Source organism: Hypomesus nipponensis, chromosome 2 (genome assembly GCF_054491055.1).
Source record: "Hypomesus nipponensis isolate SF chromosome 2, ASM5449105v1, whole genome shotgun sequence".
Classification (NCBI taxonomy): Eukaryota; Metazoa; Chordata; class Actinopteri; order Osmeriformes; family Osmeridae; genus Hypomesus; species Hypomesus nipponensis.
Genome location: NC_140362.1, coordinates 17,174,884 through 17,202,425, shown reverse-complemented (window position 1 = coordinate 17,202,425; position 27,542 = coordinate 17,174,884). Strand labels below are relative to the sequence as shown.

The following is a 27,542-nucleotide window of genomic DNA, read 5'->3' as shown; positions in this document are numbered from 1 at the left end:
GTCTGTTTCATGCTTGTGTCCTATTCTCAGCTTTCAGAAATACACTGTAAAAGCCTGTGTGTGCTTGCTGAAAGTCAAAAGGTGTAGTGGTCTGTAAATGGTTACCAGGCTGTTTAGTTGTCAGTTGAACAGTATGGCGCTGCTGCTGTGCTGTGTCAACTAAAAAAAGTTTGATCTGCTGAGTCTTAAAGGTTTTCTGTAATTGAAAATGAGCTGGTTTGCTTTATTGATCGAAACTAATATAGAGAAGGTCCCCATGTTACATTTATTCTGCCTCCATTCTTCTGGGAATAGATTTCCAATAAATGTTGGATTATCTATGCAGGTTTGATTTTGGGCAAGTAGGTCTTGCTCACAGATGGCATTAGAATACATACGAAGACACATTGGGATCAGGGATCAGGGATCTGTGCATGTCAGTCAAGTTCTCCCACAACAAACTATCAAACATTTCTGAATGGATTTCTGATCAGAAGTTTTGTGCATCATCAGAAGGGACAGTGATAACAATAGTACGCTGGCTCATAATTAAGCTAGAGACAAAGACAGGGTTTTCTATGACAGTGGTATCTAGGGGTGATGAGAGATGAGTGGCAAACCAGTAATGGTGTTGTCGGGTTGTTGTGCTTCTCCACCCACATTAAGATTTAACAGTTGTTTGAGAACTGTATTTAAGGAGCTCAAACTACAAAAGCTTGGCATATTTGCTTTCCAGTTTGTTTAGACTTCCCTCTGCTTTCCCTGAGCTGTGGCACCCTGCAGCTTTCTGTTTTCACTGCCGGCTGGGAGAGGGTCAATCAATATCAGCCTGCTGATAGCTCTCTGGAACCACAGCTAGACAAGGCTGCATCCCCCGTACAGATGTTCTTGATTACTGTTCCATGGAGAGTAAATGGGAGCAAGATGGTGGTAAGCTATCCCACTAGCTGAGTTACTCTGGTCCCAAGGAAGCCTGCTGTGTTATTTTCAGGCTGGGATTGTGGTGTGGAAATAAGCTCAACTAGTCGGAAAAGCCAGTTTTGTGTGTCAGAAATTGTGTAGACAGTTCCAACCCCCCAACCCCTCCAGGTTAATATACTACAAACTGGGGATTGAAGCTTAAAGTTTCATGGAAAGGTTCAAAGACTTATTGGGTTCAACATGTGATGACTTATGGTGTTGTAGTGGATTTTGTCCAAAATGTAAAATTCTGAGCTACAAAACCTGCCTATGTCAGTGACTTTGCTTCCATTGTTATTGGGAGCTCGAACTTTAGCTATATGTTCATTCAAACATGCTATACTGAGGTGTGTTTGTATGTCTGCATTTGTGTGCGCGCGGGTGTGTGTGTGTGTGAGAGAGATCTAATGAGGGCATGTTTTGTTGATTTACAAATGTTAGGAAAGTAAGACTCTTTATTTGGAATTATTCACCTGTAACACATTGACATGACATGACACAGCACAGTACACAAGCTTCTCGTGGTCCCTCAAGCTCATGGTCATTCAGAACAGACTCTAGCTTGTATATCATCTGGGGCAATTATCAGCGGAGGAAACCACTCATACACAAAAACACACACTTTCATGTTCACAGGGAAAACACTGACAGACATCACAAACACACATTATTCAAGAGAAGATACAATACTCAATAGTCTAACCATCTAAAGCAGACAGAGAACAAAGGTGTGTAAAGTGCATACAGCAAAGTGGAAGGGGGCTTGCTCACTCCTTCTCTCAGTATATTTAGTCTTAAATACAAGTGATAGTAACCTCCACTAAAGCAATGGTCTGAGTGTGACACAGTAGCTTCATGAATAGTATTTCCCTTGTACAGTTTTAACTAAAACTGTGTTTGCATTACACAGAAATGACACTGCATAGTGGTGGTTTGTCTTATATATTATTGCGGTACAATGTAGGTCAAGGGTTTTAGAGTAGGAGTATACAGGGGCAAGATAAAAGGATGTGTAGCATGTAACAGTGGGAGGTACACAAGGAGTCAGAACTGGTTTGCAGTAATGAATCCATGTATGTTGGCATCATGAATTAGCCCATTCAGACAATCCTAATGAATACTTAATAACATTCCTACATTTCATTGTTTGTTTTGTGTTGTCAGGGTTAAAAGAGCTTCTCTATATAAGTCAAATCAAACTTACAAATAATCTTTAGTAAATTGGGCATGACACTTTCTCTCCTGTTATCTTTTGATGTATCATTTTGCTAGGTGCTGGGGATCTGCAAAGCACATGTCATGTAGGCTGACACATGAGCTCAAACTTAAGGCAGAATTCAATCAGTGTTCAACTTCCAGAAGTTCTTTTTGAGAAAAATAAAAGGATTTCTGGGTTCTGATCTTATCCATAAATAAATTAAGGATCTGAAGAAAAAATAAACATAGTCCAGTTGAACAGGAGTTTGAGGGTGGATACTGATATGGTACAAGGTAATCCAAATAGCCAAAGGTGAGGGATGGAGATGTCGAGTTTTATTGATAATAGTTTCCAGTAGTCCGCATCGTACAGACAAAGTTGTTCTTTAGCCCAAATGCATAGCACGCTTCATATCCCTCCGGATGCGCTCCACAATGAGATCCATAGCTTTTTCATGACAGGGTTGTGTTGTGATTTAGTAGGGAGCAAACAGAATCTGTGGATGGGAGGTCCTGACTGGGCCTGGGGCGGGGCGAAGCAACGCTGTAGACAGGCTCTGTGTCTGAAAGAGGGTAGGGGCGTGGTTTGGGGTATGGGTTGTACGCAATGAGAAGGCAGAGCCCATGGCTGCCGCCATAGCTGCAAGGTGGCTGGGTAAGATCTGGGCCGTTGTCATAGGCTGGCATACTTCTTTACCCACGGTCAGCTTCACCTAGAAACCAGGGAGAGAAAGACAGTGAAATAGCGAGGAAACTGAGAACTGAAAAAAACAAACTAACACATATCGGTGTCTAAAATCATAGGTTTCAGACGGTCAAGAGAGTCATCTGACACCATCATCTGGTGTCAAGGGGAAAATACTGGTAAAATCAGGTAAAATCAAGGGAAGGGATTTTACAGCCTCTCTCAAAAGTAAAATGGATATTATTGTTATGGGTTACAGGTAAAAAACTTTTTGAAATTTAAACATAACATTTACTTTTCCTGATTTATTCAATTGATGATTGGCTAAACATAGTGTCTCAAATCTGTCATACTGTGTATAAGTACACAGTAAGTCTGATGTTCTCTGAAACATTGTGAAGCTTTTCAGCCTCTTTTCTTTTTTCCTCCTCAATGCATTACACATTTTGCAGACCATTACTTTAATTTGACTTGTAAATCTATGAATGGAAACAACTTGTACGGAACATAACACAATGAAGAACACAGTTTTAGATGTAAAGAAAATAGAGAAACATTCTCTTCATTCATTTAATTATTCATATAAATGTACTGCTGTGACATTATATGGGATGGCATAATAGTATATCAACAAAGTGGCAGGACTTACTGGTTGTTTGGTCAGGTCTTTTGCAGGTTTGATGTAGGGGCTGTATTTGGGTTTGGCTGGTTTGCCCGCCGCTCTGTCTTTGTGTCGTCTGCTGCTAATGTGCTGTAAGGTTCAGAAAAATCTTTTTTCTCAACTAAATTCTTTTATTTTCATAAACAACCATTTCAACATTTACTGAGATTTTTCCACACACCTGTTTGAGCTGTGTCTCTGAGTTGACATGCACATCGCAGGTCTCACAGTGAAAGGTTTTGTTCTGCAGGCCCGTGGCTGCTTTGGTGGGCATGGTCATTTTGCTCTTGACCCCTGGCCTGGGAAAGGACTTGATTGAACCCATGCCATTTCTGGCCTCCAGCATGGTTTTGTGCTTTGTACCTATGGGCAGTTGAAGAAAAGGCTGTCAAGGTTCTGACAGGATTGAAAAAAACTACAGCCATACATGAAATACTCTTAGATGATTTGTTCATATCGATATAGCATATGCTGTGCAAAAGCTCACTGCACAACGTTTTACAGAAATCAAGCTAAGCTAACCATCCCTCTTCAATAGACATTCCTCCCTAAGTGTCAACAGCACTAAAATACCATGACGATGGGGAGCCCCAATAGCTCCCCGGATAAGTACGCATACAATGCAGGCTTGAATCTGGCTTCTATTCTGGCCATTGCCTTTTGCTGCATCTCTCTCTCTCTCTCTCTCTCTCTCTCTCTCTCTCTCTCTCTCTCTCTCTCTCTCTCTCTCTCTCTCTCTCTCTCTCTCTCTCTCTCTCTCTCTCTCTCTCTCTCTCTCTCTCTCTCTCTCTCTCTCTCTTTCTCTCCCTGCCTTTCCTGTCACATTTCACTTAGAAACTGTTCAACAAAGCATGAAAAACGGCACAAAAAGCCTGTCAATGCCATACAATTTGATGAACAACCCCAACTGGCATAGCACTAAAACAAATATTAAACTCTCTTGCAGAATTTGCCAAGCTGCGTTCAGAATGGGGACCAGAGGAGGGGATGGTAGTCCAGTCTCTCACCGCTGTTGTGAGCCTCTAGCTGGGAGGCTGAGTTGACGGCCACCTTGCATAGAGAACAGTACAGCAGACGCTTGGCTTTCTCCTCCTCCGTCTCGGTGACTGTCTCCGGCTCGGCCTCAGCTTCCGCCTCCTCGTCCACTTCCAGGGGCGAGGCTGGCTTAGACGGCTGCCTCTCATCCTCTAACATGGCTGAGGTAGTCTCTGTCCGTGTGGTTGTGAGGGGAATTGGAGTCAGCTCAGTTGCCAGAGGTGCCAATGTAGGTGTCAGAGGCGGTGTCAATTTGAGTACAGGAGATAATGGCAGATGTGCCACTTCAGGGTTGTTATCTGCAAAGGGTAAGAGAAGGGTTGTTCTAGATGGATTATTTTTAAACCTACAGTACTGGATGGTTTAGGAGGACTCCTTTGTGTGCTAGTTAACACTTCAAATGTTTTGTTTCTTTGGTGTAACATGACCATGTTAGCTAATTCAGTTAGTTAACAGAGTTAACAGAGTTGATAAGCTAACCCATCTGTTTCCACAAATAGCGAGAAGGTTTTACCCAGAGAAAATCTGAGATAATTTTCCTAAAATATTATTTTATTACGTAAATATACATAAAAAAGGGTAACTTAAGTTTAAGTTAATAATTTGTGTTTACCCTTTTCATATGTACAGTATTTTGCGATGTATAGCATGACATTTTCAGTTTCTACTGCAGTTATTAACCAAGTCTGAGAGGAAAACCACCTTATAAGACTAGGTCTCAAACCTTAAAACAATTATGTCATATCATAAAATGATGGACAACACATGTTACTATAAACTGCTACTAGTTTACCAAAATGAAATTTAGCCTTGGCAGCATCCCCTGATCAATGTCAATGCCTCTCAGTACTCCACTGTCCACTGAAACTGAGTGAGCCAAGAGGGCCAATCAATAGTGAATTATGTTGTGCTATTTTTGTGAGCTCTTATTTCTTCCCAAAAGAAGTGTCAAAGCAATGAGATACGGAACGGAGCCACATTGGCACCAGACATCTATCATTATTCAGACAAATATGCTTTTTGCAGAAAGATGCATTGCAGGGAAGGATTTATGTTTCATGGGATCTATGTTTCTCAATAATTGAACATCTTAATCTCATGTACAATGACTAGCAAAAAACCCTAGCATCATATTTCCAACATTGCATAGACGAACAGCTCAATAGACATTCATTCATTATGTCATTCTAAGTCACAGCCATTTGCATGGGCAAATTTACTTAATGATTATTTGCAAGTCACCTTCTTGCTTGTGATGAATAATGATCATGCTGAGAGGGAAGGAACACCGTGACCTCACACTACTCTGTAATTAAAGTCCACCTACTCCCACATCACTCTGGACTAACAGACATCATAACACACCCCAGCATGGTAACCCAAAATCAAAACCAACTCACTGAGGACCCAAAGCTGTCACCACACCCATTTCCGCGGCCAGTTTGAAAGCACAATGAGCAACTTTTCAGTTACATTAGGATTTTACATATACAGGATGTGTTTGCTTTCAAATCTGAGTTTATGAGTATGCTGTTGAGTATGTTGACTGCCTGTGTAGTTCATTTGTGAGTTGTGCTTCCTGCACCAGTCACTGTACACAACTTTTATTGGTAATGGCCCTTATAGCTTCATGTACCTTTACTGTAACATTTTCTGCCTCCCGGAAGGGTCCGGTCAACCTATCCATGTGTTTGTCCTTGCATCACCATTCACTCATCTTCCTTTAATGCCATTAAAGACCCATTGGCCTTTGGAGGCGGGTGATTAAAGTGTACTCTGCCTAGCCTAGAATGCCCTCTACACAGGAAAGCCTCCAGGAATTCACAGCACCACTCTCTGTGACCTAACTGGCTCTGGGAGGCCCAGTTAAGAACTCAATCCCCTCTCATTAACGGAGGTAATGACTGTGATCAATCTAAAGTTGCTGTGGGTGAGAGCTGACAACTTTGGAAGAGAGTGTGAGAGTAGAAAGAGGAAGCAACGAGGAAGGAAGCGAGAAGGTAAGAGGGACTGATAAAAGAAGACTGAAAGGGAGAATTGGGGAATTGAAAAACAGTAAAAAGGTGAATGATAGAGTACATGAAAAAATTAAGAGGAGGATGGGCAAAGAGACAGAGAAGATATAAAACGTGAGTAAGAGGAAGACGCAATTAAATAGACAGAACAAGTTAGAGGGCAAAGTAAGTGCCACAAAGAGTGTAGATATTAGTGAGGGAGGAGCAGATGAGTACTGTGACCCTCTTTGAGAGCTAACAATCCTTCTCATCCTCAGTTTCTATACCTCCATAGCTCTTGAGTCTCTCTAGAGATCTCCTTTGGTGATAAAGCAGACATGTGCCTCTGAAATCCTTCCCCTCCTGATATGCTTCCAGGCAATCACAAGACTCCCAAGAGATCTGATTACCTTTCTCAATGATGCTGGATTAAGCTCTTTAATTAAAATGATTAGACCCCATTATATGTCGCAACCATTAAAAGGACAGGAATCCCTCAAGGCTGAATTCTATCTTCCATTAAAATACATTTTTGCTTATCAATGTTCAAAGTAATGAAGAAAAGGTCATCTACAGCGGCTCTCTTGACAACAATGTGGTTTTGATATTTCAATGAAGATGTGAAATGAGCTCTATAGGTATTCCACATCAATAGTTGCAATCATCATTTTTATTATGGGACAACTGTCAGTGAGATCACAGCAGTGATCCTTGGCCTCAAGTCGACCAACAAATACTTTCCCACCTTTTTCTAAGGTAAGTAAAGTAAACACAAATACACAAGTGGTAAAAGTCTGTTGTTCTGCCTAGTTTGAGATTCATAAACTACTATTATGTATTATTACAATTGTTACTTAGATAGATAGATAGATAGATAGATACATAGATACATAGATAGATAGACACATTATCCAGTGTTTTAACTCATTTTACCCAGGCAAGGTCATTTGCAGTCATCATCTTAGTTTCTCATTGATGTGCCTCGACTGTGTACTGTTTTTTTCCAACCCGGTGCTCACCAAAGAAGTGTTTTGGGCAGATTTGTTTTCCTGTCTTTGCAAAAGACATGGAGAGTGAGGGAGGAAGCAGTGGTGCAAGTGTTAGCTGAACAAGCCTACGCTAGCACCCTGCCTCTTCAAGCCTGCTCCGCTGTACAGCTGCTGTCAGGGCTGGCAAGGCTCCCTTGACAATCTCCTCTTTAATAGCTAATATCAGGGTACATTTCCTCGGGCACTGGGCTGGAACTGAAAGGTGTCGGGCCATGCTACAGGCATCTCTCTCTCTCTCTCTCTCTCTCTCTCTCTCTCTCTCTCTCTCTCTATCTCTCTCTCTATCTCTCTCTCTCTCTCTCTCTCTCTCTCTCTCTCTCTCTCTCTCTCTCTCTCTCTCTGTCTGTTTGGCATTGGAGCAGACTTACACTCACGTACAGGAGCTTGACGCGTGGCTACTGAGTCACTGACTAATATATTCAATCACACCGCCGCATTTTATTTACAGGACCCTCTCGAGTTCATTTGGTTGAAAAAATAGATCTCGATGTAAGGTCTCGATGAGACCTAAATAACAAGCATGTGTCCAAACAAACACAATCAATATACCCCGCCTTTCCAACACACACACACACACACACACACACAGGCATGGATGCACACACACACACAAAGACATACACACACTCACAATGGAAACAATGAACCTCTTCTTGTTCCACACACTCTTGTTCCCAAAGAGCGCCAGTGAGCACTTGCAAAATATAATCGATATTTGGCAGAAGTTTGCAAAACCAAACAAACACATTAAAAGCTGTCTGTGGAAGTGTCTGTGGCTGCTCGGCTTGTTGCTCATTTCTGCTCTGTGTTCCATTATTCTTCCCTGACCCCTGCTTTTCATCAGAAGAGCTTTCTGGCACTGATATACCTTCAAATAATTTAGCCTGTCAGATAATGTAGAATTGACCCGCCTCACCAATTAATTCCACTGACATACGAGCCTATAAATATTCATTAAGTACCACTCGTGCCACTTGTGACAAATGTACCATCGTTCGAATGTGGTCCAGATACAATAAGAGGTGGGGGAGAATACTGGTTCTGTCTGAGATGGCCATTGTTTATTCTTATATTATGTTGGATGACTACAGGTTGAAAGTGATAAACTGATTTGAATATGCTGACAGAATACATGATTAAGAGTAATTCAGGTATCAACTGTTAATTTGGCTACAACTAAGTCGATGCAAGTGTACGAGTCTGTGGATGTCAGAGACTGAGCATGCCTGAACAGAAAACAAACAAAGCTGAATATTATAGAGCGAAGATGTGGAGACCTGAGCTGAAATATAAATGCCAGAGTGTGCTCCTGAAAATGTGTTTTGGTTTAACATTTTCTCACATAGAACTTTAGTACTCTGTGGATATGCCATACTGAGACCTAATATTGGAGAGACCCAAACAAATATGCCCCATGTTCATTTTTCAATTTCCTAAGATTCCACGTTATTGGAGCCGTTTTACAGGGTTATTCAAGGTTGCTTTCACCTTGTCTACAAGTTTTGAGGCATGATCATGAACCTTTCTTCCACATACTTATGCTTATGAATATGATTAAACTGATCAAATAAATTTAACTAAATTATCAAATAAATGTGGCAGCTACTGTACACAGGACCAACATTATTTAGTTCATAACTGTCATTTTTATTACAGTAAAAAATAAGTTCTACTCATTTTTTTTATAAGATATATTTGTCATGCTCTATTAGACCATTTTCCAGTGAAGTGTGACAGGAAAGTCAGAGAAAGAAAGGGAAGGACATGGAGCAAAGGGCAAAAGCTGGATTTGATCTCAGGCCACTGAGGTAAGGCCTCAGCCTACATTATACACCACTTATCCGGTGGGCTACCAGGGCACCCTTTACTTACGTTTTAATAGGTTTACCAATTTATTGGAGAAAACATTGTACATTGATGGATTTGGAGAAAGTAAATCAATTGTAGATGCAAGACGTTTAAAAAAATGAAAATTAATAACCTTTCATGTCAGTGCAGTTGGAGACTGCTGAAGTGTTGATGTTCCTAGACATCTCCAGGTTGGTTGTTTCCTTGGTGACCATTAAGCCTTTGAGCTTGCATTTGGGAGCATCCAGAGTTTTCAGCTTCTTGGCATGTTTGGTTCCTTTGTAATGGGCCAGGGCTTGGCTCTGTAGAAGAACAAATAAGTAGCTCAATTTAGACCCAGACAAGCCTAACAGGAAAAAGCAGACAAAGTCTGTTTCAAGTTATAATCATATTAAAACAATTAGAGATTAGCAAAGATCCAACTGAGCCTGAAAGTTCCAACTGAGACCTGGCCTTAAAAGGGCAAAAAAATCGAAAGTGCACTTGTGAAATCACAAACCAGCCTTTTTTAGGCAAAGAATAAGCTTTTCTGTTTCCTATGACCCGATGAGCATATTGTGTCTTCCTCTCAAACACAAATGTGACGTGTGGGTCTCTGTTGGGGTTAAATATAAGTAATTGATGGATACAATTTAGAGTCCAGACGCGTAGACCAAGATTCACCTCTACGTCGGATGTATGCTGGCTTTCAGACAAGGCCATATGTAAAGGCATTCAGTCGTCCTTGTTTACTTCTCTGCACTTCCTGGATGACTTTGCCCGTGGCAAGAAGAATGGTATCAGGAAGAATGCGATTGCCTCCAAGAATAAATCAGTATGCCAGCAATATTCCCATCAGGGTATTGTCCGTTTGTTAAACTGGCCATGGGGGACGTTTCACTCATAAGAAATGAGAGAAAGAGAGGATGGTATTTTATTCTAATAGTAATTATGAAACAATATTTTGAGGTAAAACTTTGTTTTTAGATTCTACCTGAAATCAGAAGCTGAGTGTGTGGCAATACCAAAATATTTATATGAATTGTGCTCTTCTATGACAATCACCCCCTACACATGCTCCAGTTATCTATGCTGTCAACAAAGTTATATGGATTACTGTTTAATAAAATCAAGATGATAATTAATCTTTCATTAAAGCAATGATGTGGAAGAATTCCCTTAACAATGCTTGATCTGACACAACCATGATTAGTCTTTGCATTGTCTTTAAGTAAACAATGACAGTATGTCATCATTTAGTCCCATTCATTGACAGGTTGTGGGCCCTAAAGACCAGTGTCTTGAAGCCCTGCCAGTGCCCAGGCTTTGAGTCTCAAGTGGGGAGATTGTAGGGTTAGGATCTGGCTGTACATGGCAGGTTTTTATTGCGCTGTTTGTCGCCATGTGATAGAAAAGAGCAGTGGCCTTTGATAAACTCGAACTGGCTTGAGAGGGCCAGGGCGGGGTGTATGTGCTGTCTGGCCTGCTTGGAGGAGTGATGGTCGGGTTTAAGTATCAGAGCATGGTTGGCGTTGGAGGGGGAATCTGGATTCAAGGTTTGGCTGAGATGGGATTAAGTTAGGATTTTAAAGGTAAAGTTGGTTAACATTAGGATTTGAAGGGTGGTTAAGGTTAAAGTTAGAGTTAGGGAGACTAGATCTAAAAAGCCACAGTAGACAAGAAGGGATGAAGCGTTAAACTCAAAGCACATGAGAACCAAACAATGTGCTTTCAAGGGACGGGTCTCTGTTGGTTTGGTATTCCGACCAGCCAACACGGGAGGACTGCAGGATCTGTTGAGTCACTTTCTGGATGAATCATTGACCGTCTGTCAGTTTTGAGCCAATCAGAGAGCTGATTACATTCAATTCAAAGTGGAGTCTAAACGGTGTCGAACCACCATCTTGATGTCCTAGGAGATATCTGCGCAATCACATAAAAAGCCAAAGATGACCTGCTCTCCCAATCTCCAGGTGTCCAAACAGCTCATGACACATCACCTGTTCCACAAGTTTTTAAAGGTACTGCAAGTTGGAGGGACATCAGGCATTATACCCTTTCTCCAATGCCTGAGCTGTCTGGATTCACAGTCCCCACTGTCTCTACTCCCTACTGTTGTGAAGGGAGAAGGCACTACCTGATGCAAGTATTATGCCAATACCCGGTGTTCTATAAATCGAGGTTAAATGCTATTACCCATGGCTACTTGTCCATTGATAACCATTGTACAGGTATGGATTTAAAGCAATTAATTATTCTTTACAAGTCCACATTTCCCAAACCAGCACATAAAGTATGTGTGCCACAGTCAGGACAACCCTGTCCAGACTGGCCTATTAAGCCATCTTGGATAATTATTCAGCAATATCCCAAGCTTGTAAATTAAAATTCTTGGCTCAAAAGCGACTGTTTGTGTTTCTCTTTTGGTTTTCAAACTGCATGAAAAAAAATCAGGGAGTTGTACAATTACAAACTCTGGCACAATGTGCTTGCAGCATTTTCAAGGTTTATATTTTCCATAAACAATGATGCAATAACAATGTAGTTGTCAGCTGACAGTAGACCTTTGTGTTGTTTTGTGGTACATGCAATCTGAAAATACTGAGGACACACATTTAGCAGAGCAGACAAAAAACAACCTTTAAGTTGTCAGTGGATTATTCAGCCAATATCATAGCCTATTTTATGTAAAGAGGTGTCAGTCAATTTGATTGCTTTTAGGATATCTAAATGACTAGGAAACTATCCTTTTTAAATCCTCACTGTGTTTCGTATGGTCCTATTTTAAGTTCAATGTTAAAAGTGGTTCCATGCAGTACATGTGTGTAAAGGGGCGATCAAAAACCAAGTTTTGAAGCCATCATCATGTGACATTTTGACCCTTTTAGATCTCAGACACTCACTCACCTGTGAGTTGAACCTTAGTTGGCACACACTGCACGAGACATGCTTTCGTTTTGCTGAAGGAAGTACTCCAAACTTGTGAGGCATAACAGCTTTCTGTATTGGGTCCATCTGCAAGAAAAAAGAGCAAAAGATAATTAAGGCACTAAAAGTACTGAAACCAGACCTTTAAATCAACCTTCGTCGATCCTTGAGCTTCAAACAAAGAAGTATGCTTCACTTTTGAGGTTAACTTCAGCTAGCCATTGAACAGCTGACAACTTTCTTGTTCCATCTGAAATAAATTGCAGGTCTTTGCCAGTGGACACAGTCTGCGAACATTTCATTGTTTAAATCAAGTTAAATCCAGTAGCAATCGATTCAACAGTGAACTTTCTTGCAAGTTCTGAAAGACACAAGCTTTAACAAATAGAAAACATGTTCAAATCAAAGTCACAACATGTGAGGAGGGGAACTGGGTATGTATGAAACAAGCCTTTTTCTGTTTCCATATTTAGTTATTTTCCTGCATTGCTGCACCTTCTGTCAGCTCTGTGTCCTTCCATCTGTTTGGTGATTGAGCCTTAAAGAATGGCATTGCTTCCATCTGTTCCTTAGGGATACATTTTGTAGACTGAGCTGCAACAGAGGTATCTGTTGACACAGTTTCTTTTTTTATCACTTTACAGTAAAATCCCTTATTTTCTTGACTTAACAGTCTCTATAAGTTACATTTGGTAACAGGGATGTTGGCATAGGCAAACTTTAAAAAGTTCCTTTTAAAACTGCAACCAAAGATTACTGAACAAAGATACTGTAAAAGAAAAAAGAGAAGAAACTGTACAAAAATCTGAGCATTGTAAACTAAGCATGTCTTAAGCTGCTTGCTAACTCTCAACAAAAAAAGCTTATGCAACAATCTTCCATAATAAATCTCACCCAAGTTTGGGAGAGAGGATGACACATGAAGCTGGCACGGATCCCTGGCAAGGATTTCTACAGCAAGACACGTTAGCTGGGGCCTGCTGGGAACCCAGAGGTTGAGAACTGGAAACCTATCCAGAGTGAAAAACATCTGGGCCACAAATAGGATGAGCTCTTGCAAGAAACACGTATGGCGCTCAAGTCTGAGAAACATAATTTTACAGGCACCCGCAAAACCACTGTGAAAAGAATATGGAAGCGGCGTAAACATCATTACAACATGTATTTCAAACTATGAGTCTGAGGAAATGTTATGAATCTATGAATAAAAATATATAAAGAAGTGGCTAATAGGAACATGTTTCATTGTACCTCATGTCTTGACAGCTCAGTTGCTCACAAGTCATTGTGTTCCCTCTAATTCCTCCGCAAATCTACTTATCCATCTATCGCTCCTTGAGTCGTTAAGAGAAATCTCTTTCTTATTGACTGCTGCCTTCCCCCAGCTCTGAGGGCTTGTCTCCAAAGTACAGCTGTATTGCCAGTGACACATTATTCCCCATGCATTTTCCCCATCAGCCACCCACTGAGCCAAATACTTCACGAGGAGCCTACCGCTGAGAGCACACTCCAATTCCCCCGCTCAACACACTCACATCTTCATCCTGTGCCCATTCTTAGTCTGCTAAGGTCTAGTAGTGTGGTCCTCTCTCTTGTTCACTCTCTCTTCTCCATTTGTCTGCCTCACTCGTAGTCTTTTTCCTTTCATCGTCAGTCCATTGTGATTCGTGCTGAAGTGTTCTAGACTGGGAGCATGTCGCTTAGCCCTGGTGGGGAAAAACCAGGCTGTTTGTTTGATGCTCTCTGACAGCCTGCAGAAGCTTGTTTGTAACAAGGTTTGGTGCCAGGGACACCAGACAGCTAGAACTTCAAACAGCAGCAGTTGTGACAAGTAATGTGACAGCAAAAATTGACAACGTTCACGCCAACGCTGTGATAAACCACAAAATCTCAATTACAATACTTGGCAACCCCATGTATTGGATATAATCAGATTATAATATTGAGCAGGGCTGGGATAATAAAGAAAATGATTTCATAAGTAACACATGGTTTTGAGAAACCCAAAAATTGGTTTTAAAATAAATTCTTGCAAATACTGTAGGGGAAAACCCTATAGTATTTATATCAAACAGTGAATGCTTTCCCGGAATCCTCCCTGCATACTACCTGTGTGTTCAGGAATTCACTACTGCAGTAGAGAGACAGCATTACATGGATGGACAAAAATACAGATAGTGTGAGAGAGGAGAGAGAAAAAGAGAAATAGACGAAATGACTGGTCAACCCAGCTTCCACCTTGAGGCCTGAATGTTCCATTCACAGCCGCCAAGCTCACTTACCATTAACTTAAGTGGGATGAATGACCTGTCAGAAGTAATCCTGCCTCCTATGTATTTTCCAATTACCTCTGCTGCCTGGCCCAGTCACTTAGTTACCATCAGTCAGTGCTGTTATAGATTGTTACCACACAAACATTTGCAAGTCAAATCCGGAGGTTGTTCATATACCTCATAATGACAAACATCTTTGCACTTGGTAATTAATACGAAGGCTCACTTAGAAAGGTGGTTGAGAGAAATAAAAAGGAAGTCCTAACTTGGAAGCTCAGCTGGTTGGCACTTGACAAGGGTTGACGGACTGTTTTAATATAAGACAGATGGGGAGAGATGGAGAGACAACAGTAAATATAATTTTACCCCTATGGCAATAACTGTCTGTGCAGTTTATCAACTTTCTAAAAAGGGTAGACAGTGAGAACATGGGGGAACTAAGTTAAAGCTGTAGTGTGCAGTATTTACATGTAAATTGCACAATAAAGGCAATGTAGAATTCCTATCATCACAGAGGGTAAGTTGAAGAGTGACAAAGATAATGTGTGTGTGTGTGTGTGTGTGTGTGTGTGTGTGTGTGTGTGTGTGTGTGTGTGTGTGTGTGTGTGTGTGTGTGTGTGTGAGAGAGAGAGAGAGAGACAGAGAGAGATCTGAACTTTTGGGCTGTTCACTGAAAAAGAAAATGCATAAAAATGTGGCTAGAAGGAAATTCATGCAATCATCATTGAATTGCACATTTGAATTGCATGCTAACTCAGTTACCACAGACTCATTTTATATTTTTCAAATCGTTCATCAAAAAGCCCATTGGGAAAAGTGTTTTTCACCTCAATTATTATATTGCTTCATCTCCTCTCATAGGGTGGAGGCATCACAAATTTGAAGTAATTTAAATAATGTTTCCCATTTAAATGGCTAAGCTGAGTAATGTACCGCAAAGGGCAGCACATCTGGGCCACTCATTAGGCATTACAACAGAGCTAAGACAATATGCGTTGAGATTGTGGTTTGTGTTTCAAAACACAAGCAGTAAGGAATTTAAACCCTTCACTTTTCTCCAAGCATGTGTTCATTGTTGTTGGCATGTACCTGCCTTGACTCTCTCTCTGTTCCTCTCTGTTCCTCTCTGTTTCTCTCTGTTTCTCTCCATCTTTCTCTATTTCTCTCCCTCTCCTGATGTCCATCTTTCACCAACTTTATTCTACCGTTTTGCACGTCTCTCCTTCCGCCATTTTACATAGATACTGTAGAGGTCTTAGATAGTTTAGTTTGGCGATGATGATACTTTAACATTTTAAATCAGTCTTCACTACTGACCTCTCACCCCATCTAGTCTCAATCAGAATGAAATATTGAGCCGAGGAATGCTTTTCTCCAAAGAGGCACTTGAGAGCAATACGATAACATGGCAACCACTGAGATGAAAATGCTTTTTGAAATCAAAAACCTTAAACCATACCTTAACTTTGTGTTACTTGTATCTTCTATACACATCTTGATCTGGTACTGGGCAAAAATAACGAATAATACAATTACATCATAGTTTATTGATGCGCTGTAGGTAAAGTTCTATAGTGCTTTTGTCAAAATCCCTAAGAGTCAAATTCCGAAACCATCATTCTATCAAACCAGTCTGGCAAAATGTATCACACAGTACAAGTTTCAATGAAATTTGCAATGATTCATCATTTCTTCAATGAATATCAAGCAAGGCTGATAATGAGAGCCCAATAACCATGGCCGTCGGTTGAATTTGCTAAATCAATGCTTCGAAATAGAAAACAAATTAATGGGCTGCCTAATACGTGCACAGTACAAAAAAAAGTTTTTGATGCAAGCAAAAAAGTTGAGAAATTGATTTTCAATGGCAAAACAAGCAACCCTAACTCTAACTTGATCAGTGCAAGGCTTAATCTAGTTGGAATAATTTGTATTAATTTGAGCGTTTATGCAATCAGTAGACCATGTCAGCATTGATCATTGACTGCAAGGTTCAGAAAGATAACTTCCCAGGCAAACTTTACATGCTAAAAATATGGCAGAGATAGTGATAAGCGGAAACTACAGCAGTGTTGAATGAATGTGTAATGGTTTCTGACCTTACATTTAATCATTTAGCAGAAGCTCTTATCCAGAGCGACTTAAAGTAAGTACAGAGACGTTACACCCGAGGTAAGTAAGGTGAAATGCCATGCCCAAGGACACAATGTCATTTGGCACGGCCAGGAATTGAACCAGCATCTGACCCCCCATATTTGGAACTGAGACCACATTATGAAGTGCAGTGTGTGTGATTGGCACTTCCTCAGATGTTGCAACAGCTAAATAACATCTTCAAGTCTAACACCATAACCAGCAGTGACAATGGTTACAATGAAAAGTATTTTGGTACAGCTTCATTTCTTTTAATTCATCAACTTACCTAAGGTTACATTAAAAGAACAACAGGTAAAAAAAAAGTGTTGTGGAAGTTAATGAGGCCCTCTGAGAGTTGTTAAGAAACACAGACAGCTCAGTTCCAATGGAATGTTCATTTTCAATTATGGAGCAGCCCACTCCAGCCAATTATGTTCCAGAAATCCTGTTACAGCCAATCGCCTACAGCAAGGGATGTCTTTCTCCTTATCTTATTTTGTGAAACCACTGTCAATCAAACTTGAGCATTGGAAAAGCGTGGAAGTTCAGAAAAGAATTTTGGACAGCGATATTCCAGATAATCTTACACCAGGTATTTTCTATCAATTCACCAGGAATTCTATAAATTCAGGTTGTTATCTTCAGTTCTTCTTTCGGTTGATAGTTTTCACTGTGAGGGCTTTGTGAACGACACATTTGAATACATATCGTAAAGTTTTACAAGCTCCCTGGAGGGAGGGGAAATGTTACTCTTCGTAGTGACAGGTATGATACAGTGTGTCTAAAGACCTTATACAATGCACACTTTTAGTCCCTCAACCAACCATCGAAACAATTATGAAATCCTGAGAGTCTTGTCTCTGTGCAAAACAAAGCTTCTAAATTTTCCCTGCGGGACAGTGTGCTTTTCATTAAGAAACAATGGTGTTACAGGTGCAAACTGCTAGCATGACCTTCCAGCTGGTTCTACTTTAATGCTGAAACATGGTGCCGTGCAGACTGAACCTCATGGACAGCGAGCCGGACGGATGCTTCCACCTTTTTTCAAAAACACCAGCTGGGGCATACAACACGGAAAACAGATGAGCACACTGTTAGAACAGTTTAACTTGATAAATGGTATCGTGCTCAACACTTGAGAACTTCAGATTGCTCCTTTTTTTTATATGGTGAGCCAATGCTTGAGCCAATGCTTCACCTTACTTCTGACTGACACGTACCTCTATGTTACGTTATCTCTCCCAGAACTCAGAAGAGACAACATGCAATGAATTTATTTTTCAAATAATGAAACAAGTTATCTGTTTTAGAGAGTACTTACAGTACTTCTCAGGTAATAACACAAGTGTGTGTGCTGTCAACCTTATATTGCAAGTCAAGCTGGCAGGACGTAGTCCCATAAAGATGGGCCGGAGGTCCTTGGTATTATCTCTGCATTCCTGCAGCGAGAGCTGCCCTGGCAGGTACCCAGGCAGTTGAAATATTATCGTGGGAGAAAACATTGAGAGGCTTTGCCAACAGGGAGCTACTTGTAGGTTCAAAGGTTAAAAAATCTCTGAGTGCTAAATGATGAGGTCTAACGTCTGCGCTTTTCTTAACCAGGTGTTGTGAAGGATTAGCTCAGAGGGCAATCAGTTGGATGGTGGTAATTTCCTTATCGGCATGTGCTGCTTTGATCTTTTTTTTCCTCCATTTTCTGATATTGTTTATGTCCTTCTGGGAAGACAATTTATAGAAACCATTAGATCTTTATGGGACTTGTGTAAATCAAATGAAACTCAAATGGTGGAACGTAAATAGTCTCTGAGCGCCTTTGTTCTTTCCTTTCAACATGCTGTGTGCACTTATGCTATCATTTATCTCCCAAAGCCCAGAACAGATAAAGCTGTATTGCGCTGTGGGCATTTGGAAAGCAACATTTCCATTATGGATATTGATACAAGCATTGAGTCAGGAGTGGGGGAGATTGAAATGGTTCATGATGTTTGAGCATCCAAGGCTGAAGCCTGTGTGTCACTCTTAGTCCTCGACTACAAAGCAATTTTCCAGTGCGCAGATCGGCAAGAGGAAATCAATAACTCACATTCCTGATTACTCCTCAGGCTGGAAATTGACTTTGTATTGTTTCTCCAAGACAAATGTAAGTCCCTGGCAAGATGAATGTTATTTTCACACTGAAGAAAGATCCCTTTAAATGAAAAGTTTTTTCTTTCACCTTTCTCTTTCATTGCACCTTCTAAACTCACCTACCAGTGAACAATCACTCATTCCTTTTTTGGTTTGATCTACATTTACATTTAGTAGACACTCTTATCCAGAGCGACCTACAGTAAGTACAGGGACATTCCCCCGAGGCAAGTAGGGTGAAGTGCCTTGCCCAAGGACACAACGTCATTTGGCACGGCCGGGAATCGAACTGGCAACATTCAGATTACTAGCCCAATTCCGTAACCGCTCAGCCACCTGACTCTCACGTGATCTATTTTGTTTATGCTAGTCATCTCATTACTTTGACTTTATACAGCTGTTTTAAAGGAAATCTGGACTATCAATTCATTATTACTGCCATTGTCTCTATCCATTGTCTGTTTCATTCTCACATTCACTTGTATTTTTTTAAACAGCGTAATCTCAAAATCCCCCTTCAGTTTGATCTTACAGACAGTGCCATTTTATACAGTTGTTCTTTAGGTAAATTAAGGTGTCATGCAACTTCTTAGGTCAGACAGAAAGAATGTCATTTGTACGTAGTTGACTGTGTTAATGGACTTTAGCCACATCATTATTAAGATTACTCGAGAGGAAACGGAAAAGAGAGAGATAACAGTCAAATCACAGCCATCCCTTCTGGCTAAGCACATCCTAATGATGTCAGTCACACATTCCAAAACAAGATTGCATGAGACTTGACAAAAGACTTGGCATCTATCATTTTGTGCAGGTGTGGCAAACTCCAGGCTCTGGAAAGAAGATGGAAAATGTATCTGGTGTAGCTATATCACGCCAGAACTGTGACTCTTTATTACCACTGTAGATTAATGGAAACATTGCAGTCATCTTGTCTATATGAGTCTTTTGTATCTTGCGTATTGGAGTGAATAAATGTTTAGTGTGCCCCAGAGGCACATAAGCAAACCTGACCTCATCATAACTGATAGAACCATATCCCTCCCAAAGACTACAGATGGAAACTAGCTTTAGCTAAATATGCTGCTGTACGTCCAACTGCACCTACAGTTCTCATTAAGGCTGCACATTTAGGGATGATGGATTGTAACACAATTGCACAAATGTATCAATTCCTTCATGAATTTCATTCACATAAGAAACGACCCAAACACCCAGCGAGCCACCCAGTAGGGGAGGTTTAAAAATGAATCAAACACATTCCTAAGATCCTCGATCTCCCTGTCCAGAAACAGCTAGCCTCCCTTTGTTATGGCTGTGAAACCAAACCTACACAAGTAGCACACAAGTGTATGCTGCATTGTAAAACTAGAAAAAATAACTTACGCATAAACACTTTTATAGCACCGTTTGTGCCAGCCCAAGCTTTTACAATCACCCTACATTCTGCCAGTGATTACACGTCAAGGATTTAGAGAGGAAGGGTGGAACAGAAAAGGGTAGTAAAGAGAGACAAACATGAACGGACTGAGAGAAAAAGAGATAGAAGGTCAAAGTGTGTGAGTATGAGTGAGTGAGTGAGGGAGTGAGAACGAGAATGAGGAGCAACACAAAGAGAGAGAGGGGGGGGGGGATTACTTCATGTTAATCCAGTATCAGATTGCAGAGATTTGAAGGCTTCCCAGTACATTACTCATTATCTGCGGAAAAGTCTGTTAGATGTAGATTAGCAGGGGCGAGAAGACGAATAGGGGGAGCTGGAACTTCCTGACAAATTCCCTTGCTGAGACAATCTGGCTCCCATTGGCTATCTGAACTGTGTTTGGTGATGTCCCGGCATATATTATATGGATGTTTTTTTTCTCTCTGTATCCAGCTGTGCTCCATATATCTGGTTTACTTGCCAGAACAGACCTTAAATTAAGCTATTCCCGTAATTCAAAAGCAAAAGCTCAAACTATTAGACTTAGATAAGTAATTTTTTCCATGAATCATCATATTTGTTGATGACTTGGATGATTCAAACCTTGAGAGGCTGCATATTTTCTAATAATTCCTCTCTACTTAAAAAAAATCAATGGATTCCCTAACAGTGTACAGATGACTCCAAGTAAATGCACACTGGGTAAGTGCAGGCCATGTTACATGCACAGCAGTTCTGCAGTTCAGCAGTCCTAAATCCAATCACGTACTTATGCCGGATGACCACATTCTCCAATATAGGACATGTACCATGGCCTATGTTTACATCAGAAGGTGACAGTCTCAGATGGCTGGTCATACCTCTAAATGAGATTCATACTGAAAAAGAAAAATCACGTCTTCCAAGTCCAAAATCTCATGACACTAAATCAACCGTTGGACAAAAGACATATTATTTTGAGTGACCTCTGCCAGGGTCAACTAAAACTATAATACTCTGTGACCTGAAATGACCCTTGTCGCATGACCTGGAAGTGGTACTCACCGCACTGAAACTGGGGTAGAGCCTTACAGCTGAAGCTCTATCCAGTGGAAATGGGAGGAAATGCTTCATACCCAGAGATGGTTGGAGCGTGGGCAGAGTAGGACGCACCAGAGTAGGCAGGAGGCCATTTTGACACGCATTACCTGTGGAGAGGAATAACAGAAATCTAAATGTTTTCAAGGGAATTACCATTGGTAACATTAGGGTTTTATTGGCATTGATAAATTGACATTTTTGGATGAAATGCTTTAAACAGAAAATGTAAGAGTGTTATAGATATGATTTTGTATGTTGCCTCGGTAGTCAAGTGTACTTTATTTATTTCTTCTCACGATTCATTTTTTTTTTTTTATCCTGGCTTTCATGACTTTGAAACTTTGCTGCAGTACCCCTGCTGTATAAAATAATATTATATCAAAGATTACTTGGAGGAAGCAATGCAATGACTGCCATTGTGTTCAAGCATCACAAACATGTTTGGCCAACCTTTACGTACTTAGTATTTTTACTGTAGATACTGCTTGTACTGCTACTACTCCCCATCTTCTGCTTTAGCACAAACACAATGTTCCACACACATTTGTAAGAGTGTCTTGACTCCACAAATAAAGCATTGAGACACAAACACACACACAGTGAGATTAATTTCATCATTTGAAACCAGGTCACTCTAAACCAATTATATTTTTTTCTTTGTTTATACCTAAAGCTAAGCAATGTTTCAGAAGTTTGGTCTCATAAACCATCCCATTAATTTAACATTGTGAAATGATTAAACCAGGCAAAATCTGGTCTATGTAATGATTCAATAGTGAGAGGTGGCCAAACGTCTTGGAAAAACAAGAGTAAATACTTCACTTTTATTGTCATATGAGCATGAGATGCCAACAAAGGGCATTTTAAGCCATGAATTAGAAACAGAGGAGCCCTATTTCAACAGTAGAGGATCAAAAAAGCTGAGAATCTGCCCCAGCCCTCCAAAACATTAGGAATTAAAGAACCCATTCCGTAAAGCAGTAATTAGAACCAGGGGATGCAGGGTTTTTTTTGTATTATTTTATTTTTTTACTGCCATATGCTCAACAGAGAAACTCCCGGCCAGTATGACTCTTAAAAGCGAGCCGATACCATTTCAAAACAGCAACTTGAGACAAATAAAAACAAGGTTTGCCACATTTGGATCCTGAGGCCATGGTAAAGGCATAATTAAAAAGAATAAGAAACAGTCCCAAAAAAAAGAGGGGAAGAAGCGAGAGGGGGAAAGCCTAAGTCTTGTTTTACCCCCATTTGCCAGAGAACTGCCATCTGTTGAGACAGAGAGCATGCCGACCCTCCTGTGGAGACACGTTCCAGCTCTTCTTTAACAAAGCATGTCCTTCTGAAGGCATCATCCTTCAACAAGATCTTTTGACATGTTGGCCAGACGTCATCCCTTAAACATGTTGCTTTTTTGGGCAAGCCACATCGAGATTCCAAAATGTAACGTGCACAGTCCAAACAGCCAACACAAATACCCCAGCAGACCTACAGTCACACTGTGTTGAGTGCTGAAGAATGAGCTGCAAATATTTCGTTGTTAGGTTAGTTTGTCCAACATCAATTTAGTCCTCGGAAAAAAAGGGGAATTGGTTAGACTTTTTTAGAACTGGGCTTGCTCGCAAATGATGAAAGGACTTTCACTGCAATTAAGGTGTGGTTCCTGAACCATTCTTAGGCATCCACTACACTCTTTTAATAACTGGCGATCACAGACCCCCGGTTGTATTTCCTTCTAGGGACTAATAGTAGCATATTTTCAATATGGGCGAAACTCTCACTGTCAAGGAAGACGTTATTTTCAGTTTCCTTTGTTAAAGGTACATTAACAATACAACCGTGGTCCTGAGCAACATGTCCGAACAGGACAACATTCCACCCTGACATGACCTCATGGGACAAGTGTTTCAACACTATTTGGGCTGATCAGCTCTCATCAGCCCACTGCTATGTTGAAACGAGAACTAAGTATAACAATCACTTCTGCAACTAACCCTCACCCTACCAAGACAGAAGTAGAAAAGTTTTCATATAAAGTTGATGTTGATCAACTGAACTTAAGTCAGCCGTAATATTAAAATATGATATCTAGAAAACACTATAAAATCAGTGTCCAATAAACTTCCATGTAACTATGTGACTAAATTGTAGGTACATGTATCTATCAATTGTCTATGTCATTTCATGGTACTTCGGCTTAGCAGGGTATGGGTGAGGGGAGTAAGGGGTGTTGTAGAGTGGTAGTGAAAGATGGTGTTTCCAAAAAAAGATCAGTGTTAACATCAATTCACCTCTGGAGAGGACCCCCCTGCGCCTTGATCCCACGTCAGTTCACTCGTGTAATAACTGGTACCGCCTAAATGTAAGTCTGCCCACATAGAAGTTCCCATTTACTGTATCTACATGTTATAATTACAACAGTCTTTGCAAGTTAGTTATATGGTTGTCCATATGTACCAAATGTAAAGCACTGCCCATTTCTAACCAGGACCTGTTGGTGGAAAGGTTCTGGTCTTTGTAGGTCTTTTATAGGGCACAAGAATGTAAACATAGATAGTGACAGTCAGGCAGTAATGACATTACAACAGTCTCAGAGAAAGAGATTCACAGCTCTCAACACATGACCACTCAGACTAGAGAGTTCATAGTTGGAGCTCTCCTTGTAGTCATGACAAGGAACATTTAGCCAGTACTTTCTCCTGATCTCGAAAATCTATTAACCCTGACACATAGACACAATATACTCTTATCAATAGCAAGCTTACATGAGAACATACTAACTAGTATCCAATGACTAGTTCTATTGATTAGTGAATAATGTAAGCACACAGGAAATCGCAATTTCTTCCACAGTTCATCATCTGTATTCACAGGCTAAGAAACTCACTGTCGTATTGTCCACAGGAGGCTGGGAGGGAGAGAAAACTGCTCAATCCTTCACTTAACACTGAGAGGCTATCAGTTCAAAGACATTAAATACAGTTACCAGCCTACTCAGTCTGCTTGGCCAGGTTACATTTCACAGGCAGCATCCAGCTGTAACGTGCTTACAGGCAAGCTTCAAACCAAAAATATATATACGACATAATGTGTCTCCTGCATTGTTTATGGAGTGTGTGTGTGTGTGTGTGTGTGTTGATAGATATGTGTTATTTGGCTGTATAAGGTCTAATTCAAGTTATTTATGTAAACAGTAATTTATTGTATTTCTGTCACAATATTTCTGTCATATTGAGCTACCTGTAAAGTGTTGGAATCCATTATAATCATTGTTATCACATCATTGTCAAATAATAAAGCATTCATTTAGCAGAAGCTTTCATCCGGAGCAGCATAGAGAACAGGGGTAGATTTGAACCTACAGTTCTTGATCTGATCCAAAGTGCTCTGAGGTACACCCTGCCCTAAACAACAGCAAACACATGTTTCGCATGTACAGCAAAACTCAACATGTTTGCATGGTTACAAAATAGTTTTCAGAATTGCTCTGAAAATACAATTATGACTGGATATACCTTGAGTTTGCTTTGAACATTTCCAATCTTGCTCTCAGATTCATTGACAGTTCAACAATTGCTAAAATGGAAATGTGCCAAAGCCAAGCAAAAGTAAGCACTTGTAGCTGCAGTGTGTGTGTGTTTGTAGTGTATGTTGGATGAGCTGTGTATATTTCTATATTGGTGCGTGTAAAAGCTTTCAGCTCAGAAAATACATCCATCAGGGCTCAACCACTTTTACTCCTGCGGCAGTGTCAGGAGAAAGAGAGGGAGAGAGAGATATAGAGGGTAAAAATGATGTCTGGAGGACACAGAGTCAGGTTAATAATTAATCATCTTTCGACGCTCTCCTCTACCTCTGCCTCTCCTGATCGCGATCATTCCCCTGATAAGGTTTGTCCGAACAGGCCAAGATTCCTCACAGCTGGAAAACTGCTTTCAAGCAATCTAGAATCTTCAGCAAACCAGTCTTCCTATTATGCTCTGCAAATACAAATCCAATTATGAAGCAAATATGAGTTCAAATGCAAGTCAAAGTCATTCAAAGGCCAATGTGTTCCAATTTTTTGAACAGATTTGTACGTACACCAGTACTCCAGTTGGTATACCTGACCCTCCATGACCCTGTCTGTATATGTCTGCGCTAGTAAAAACAGATTTATCTCGTCTCTGGCCTATGAGCTTCACTCTTCACATCCTATATTTCACAAAGTGAAACACTAGCATTGCTAAGTGTTAGCCTTTGGCTCCAGTCTGCCCCTCCAACCCTCGATGGTGTAACCCGCTCTGTTGTCATGACTTTGGTGGTGCAAACCTCTAATAAACACAGCTGTCTCTGAATGTGATCCAACAATCACTTCCCAAGCGCTCTATAATCTGAGGTTAACCAAAGAAATGTTTACTTGCTGTTAAACTGTGGGCAACAAGGCCATGGTACGACAGATAGACGTGCCGAAAGTATCAACAACCGAGACTAATGGATTGGATGATTACAGATGCGCACTCAAAGAAAGGACTGCTTCTGAATTATTTTCAATATATTGCTATTTTGCTGTCCATGTAGACTGTATTAAAGAGGTTATTTGGCAGAGGGGAAGGCACAAAGGGTAATACTATTGGCCATGTGTTTTTAGACACAATCTATGTGGCTTTAGAATTTGATGTTGTTTTTGTAGAAAATCCCAACCATTTTCAGTTTTTGTCCCCAAAAAACTAAAATGTTGGTTTGACCTTTATTCTTCCCAGTGTGAACCTTTTTGATGTGTTCCTGATCAACGTGCGTTTCCAGGGAACAATGCACAGCCTTCACAACATCAATTTGATATCCTCTGACATAAATTCCCTTCTTCCTTTAATTTATAGTATTTCACGTGAAAGAAGTGTGCATATATTACATTTGGTTCCAGCCGCACAGGGCTTTCACGTATTAACCCCACGTGTCTCTATCTCTGTCTGTTGACATTGAGTCTCTCTGGTTCCATCTTACAGGAGAAGCCAAGGTGGGAGACAAGCATGTCCTACCTTGACTTTACCCACTGACCATGCCGCTACAAACGCAACAGTTCTGTCTGTTTAGTAAGTACATGTTTAGCAAACAGAGAATATATAAGTAATACATTTTTTCAGAAATATATAGTTGTAAAATATATATATATTTTTTTTTACTTATTATTGAGAGTATTTTATTGATTTTAAACTGAAAAAGGTGTATGGATAACACAGGCTAGCATAGTAAGCTATTTTAACGTCATAAATAAAATACAACACTGATGTGACACATTTTTTTATTGACCTCAACCCTGCAGCAAGACAACACTTCAGAGTCCAACTCCTCAGCATCGGACACGATCTAAGCTCTTCTTTATTGTCACCTCAAGCTATAGAGTTCTCGTTCTACAAGATTGAACAAGAACATGGACTTTCAGATCATTTTAATCCCGTGAAGAATATCCCCCCCCTGCACACAACTCTCCATCACAGTGACGCTAAGCCATCTGTTTGGAGAGCACTTGAATTCAAGGCACTTGTGCCTTAAGTATACATAAGCCTCTCATCTCCCCCATAAAACTAATGGAAGGAACATTCTTTCATCTCTAACTGGCATACAACACATATCAAGTGGCTCTTAAACCTTGATATTTGAGCTAGCTGTGTCGACTCTTTGAATTCCTTTGCTAAAAACACATTTGGACAGAGTCAGTCTATGAAACAGAATGATGAAATCCAAACCTTGGGCTTTCAAACCCACATGTGGGGAGGGAGGGAGTGATCGCCACCTAGAGATGGGTTCAGACACTATAAAGTCTGCATTTACACCCCCCCCCCCCATCAGGTTGACTAACCATCATCTCGTTCTGTTAGTATCTAGAACAAGCAGCAGACAAATAGCGTATATGCACATTGCATCACACACACCATATCTAGACAAACCACACATACAAACACATGCACCTGCATACACATGCACACACAAAAAAACACTGTAAAAACTCACCGAAAAACATGCTGCTTTCCATGGCTTCTAGGCATGGGTGTCTGTAAGTCCTCTCTGATGCCCTGCCAGAGTACATGTGCATGTGTCCATGGGCAGTAGCCTGGGCATTTCTCACACACTCTTCATGTGCATGTGTGTTGAGCAAGAGTTTGTCTCTCTATCAGCAAGTGGAGTGTGCAGCCAGTCTACATGCTGCA

At 40.6% G+C, this 27,542-nt stretch overlaps 1 protein-coding gene across 1 annotated transcript; it reads right to left on the bottom strand.

The window, feature by feature from the left end:
• Positions 1-1,376: 1,376 nt before the first annotated feature.
• On the bottom strand, positions 1,377-27,542 carry znf385d (zinc finger protein 385D). Its single transcript, XM_084670475.1, has 8 exons — positions 27,346-27,542; positions 21,319-21,461; positions 12,295-12,402; positions 9,542-9,710; positions 4,490-4,816; positions 3,664-3,845; positions 3,471-3,572; positions 1,377-2,849 (listed from the first exon to the last, which is right to left on the bottom strand). The coding sequence occupies exons 1-8, from the start codon at positions 27,425-27,427 to the stop codon at positions 2,613-2,615; spliced, it is 1,350 nt and encodes a 449-aa protein (XP_084526601.1). The 5' UTR covers positions 27,428-27,542; the 3' UTR covers positions 1,377-2,612.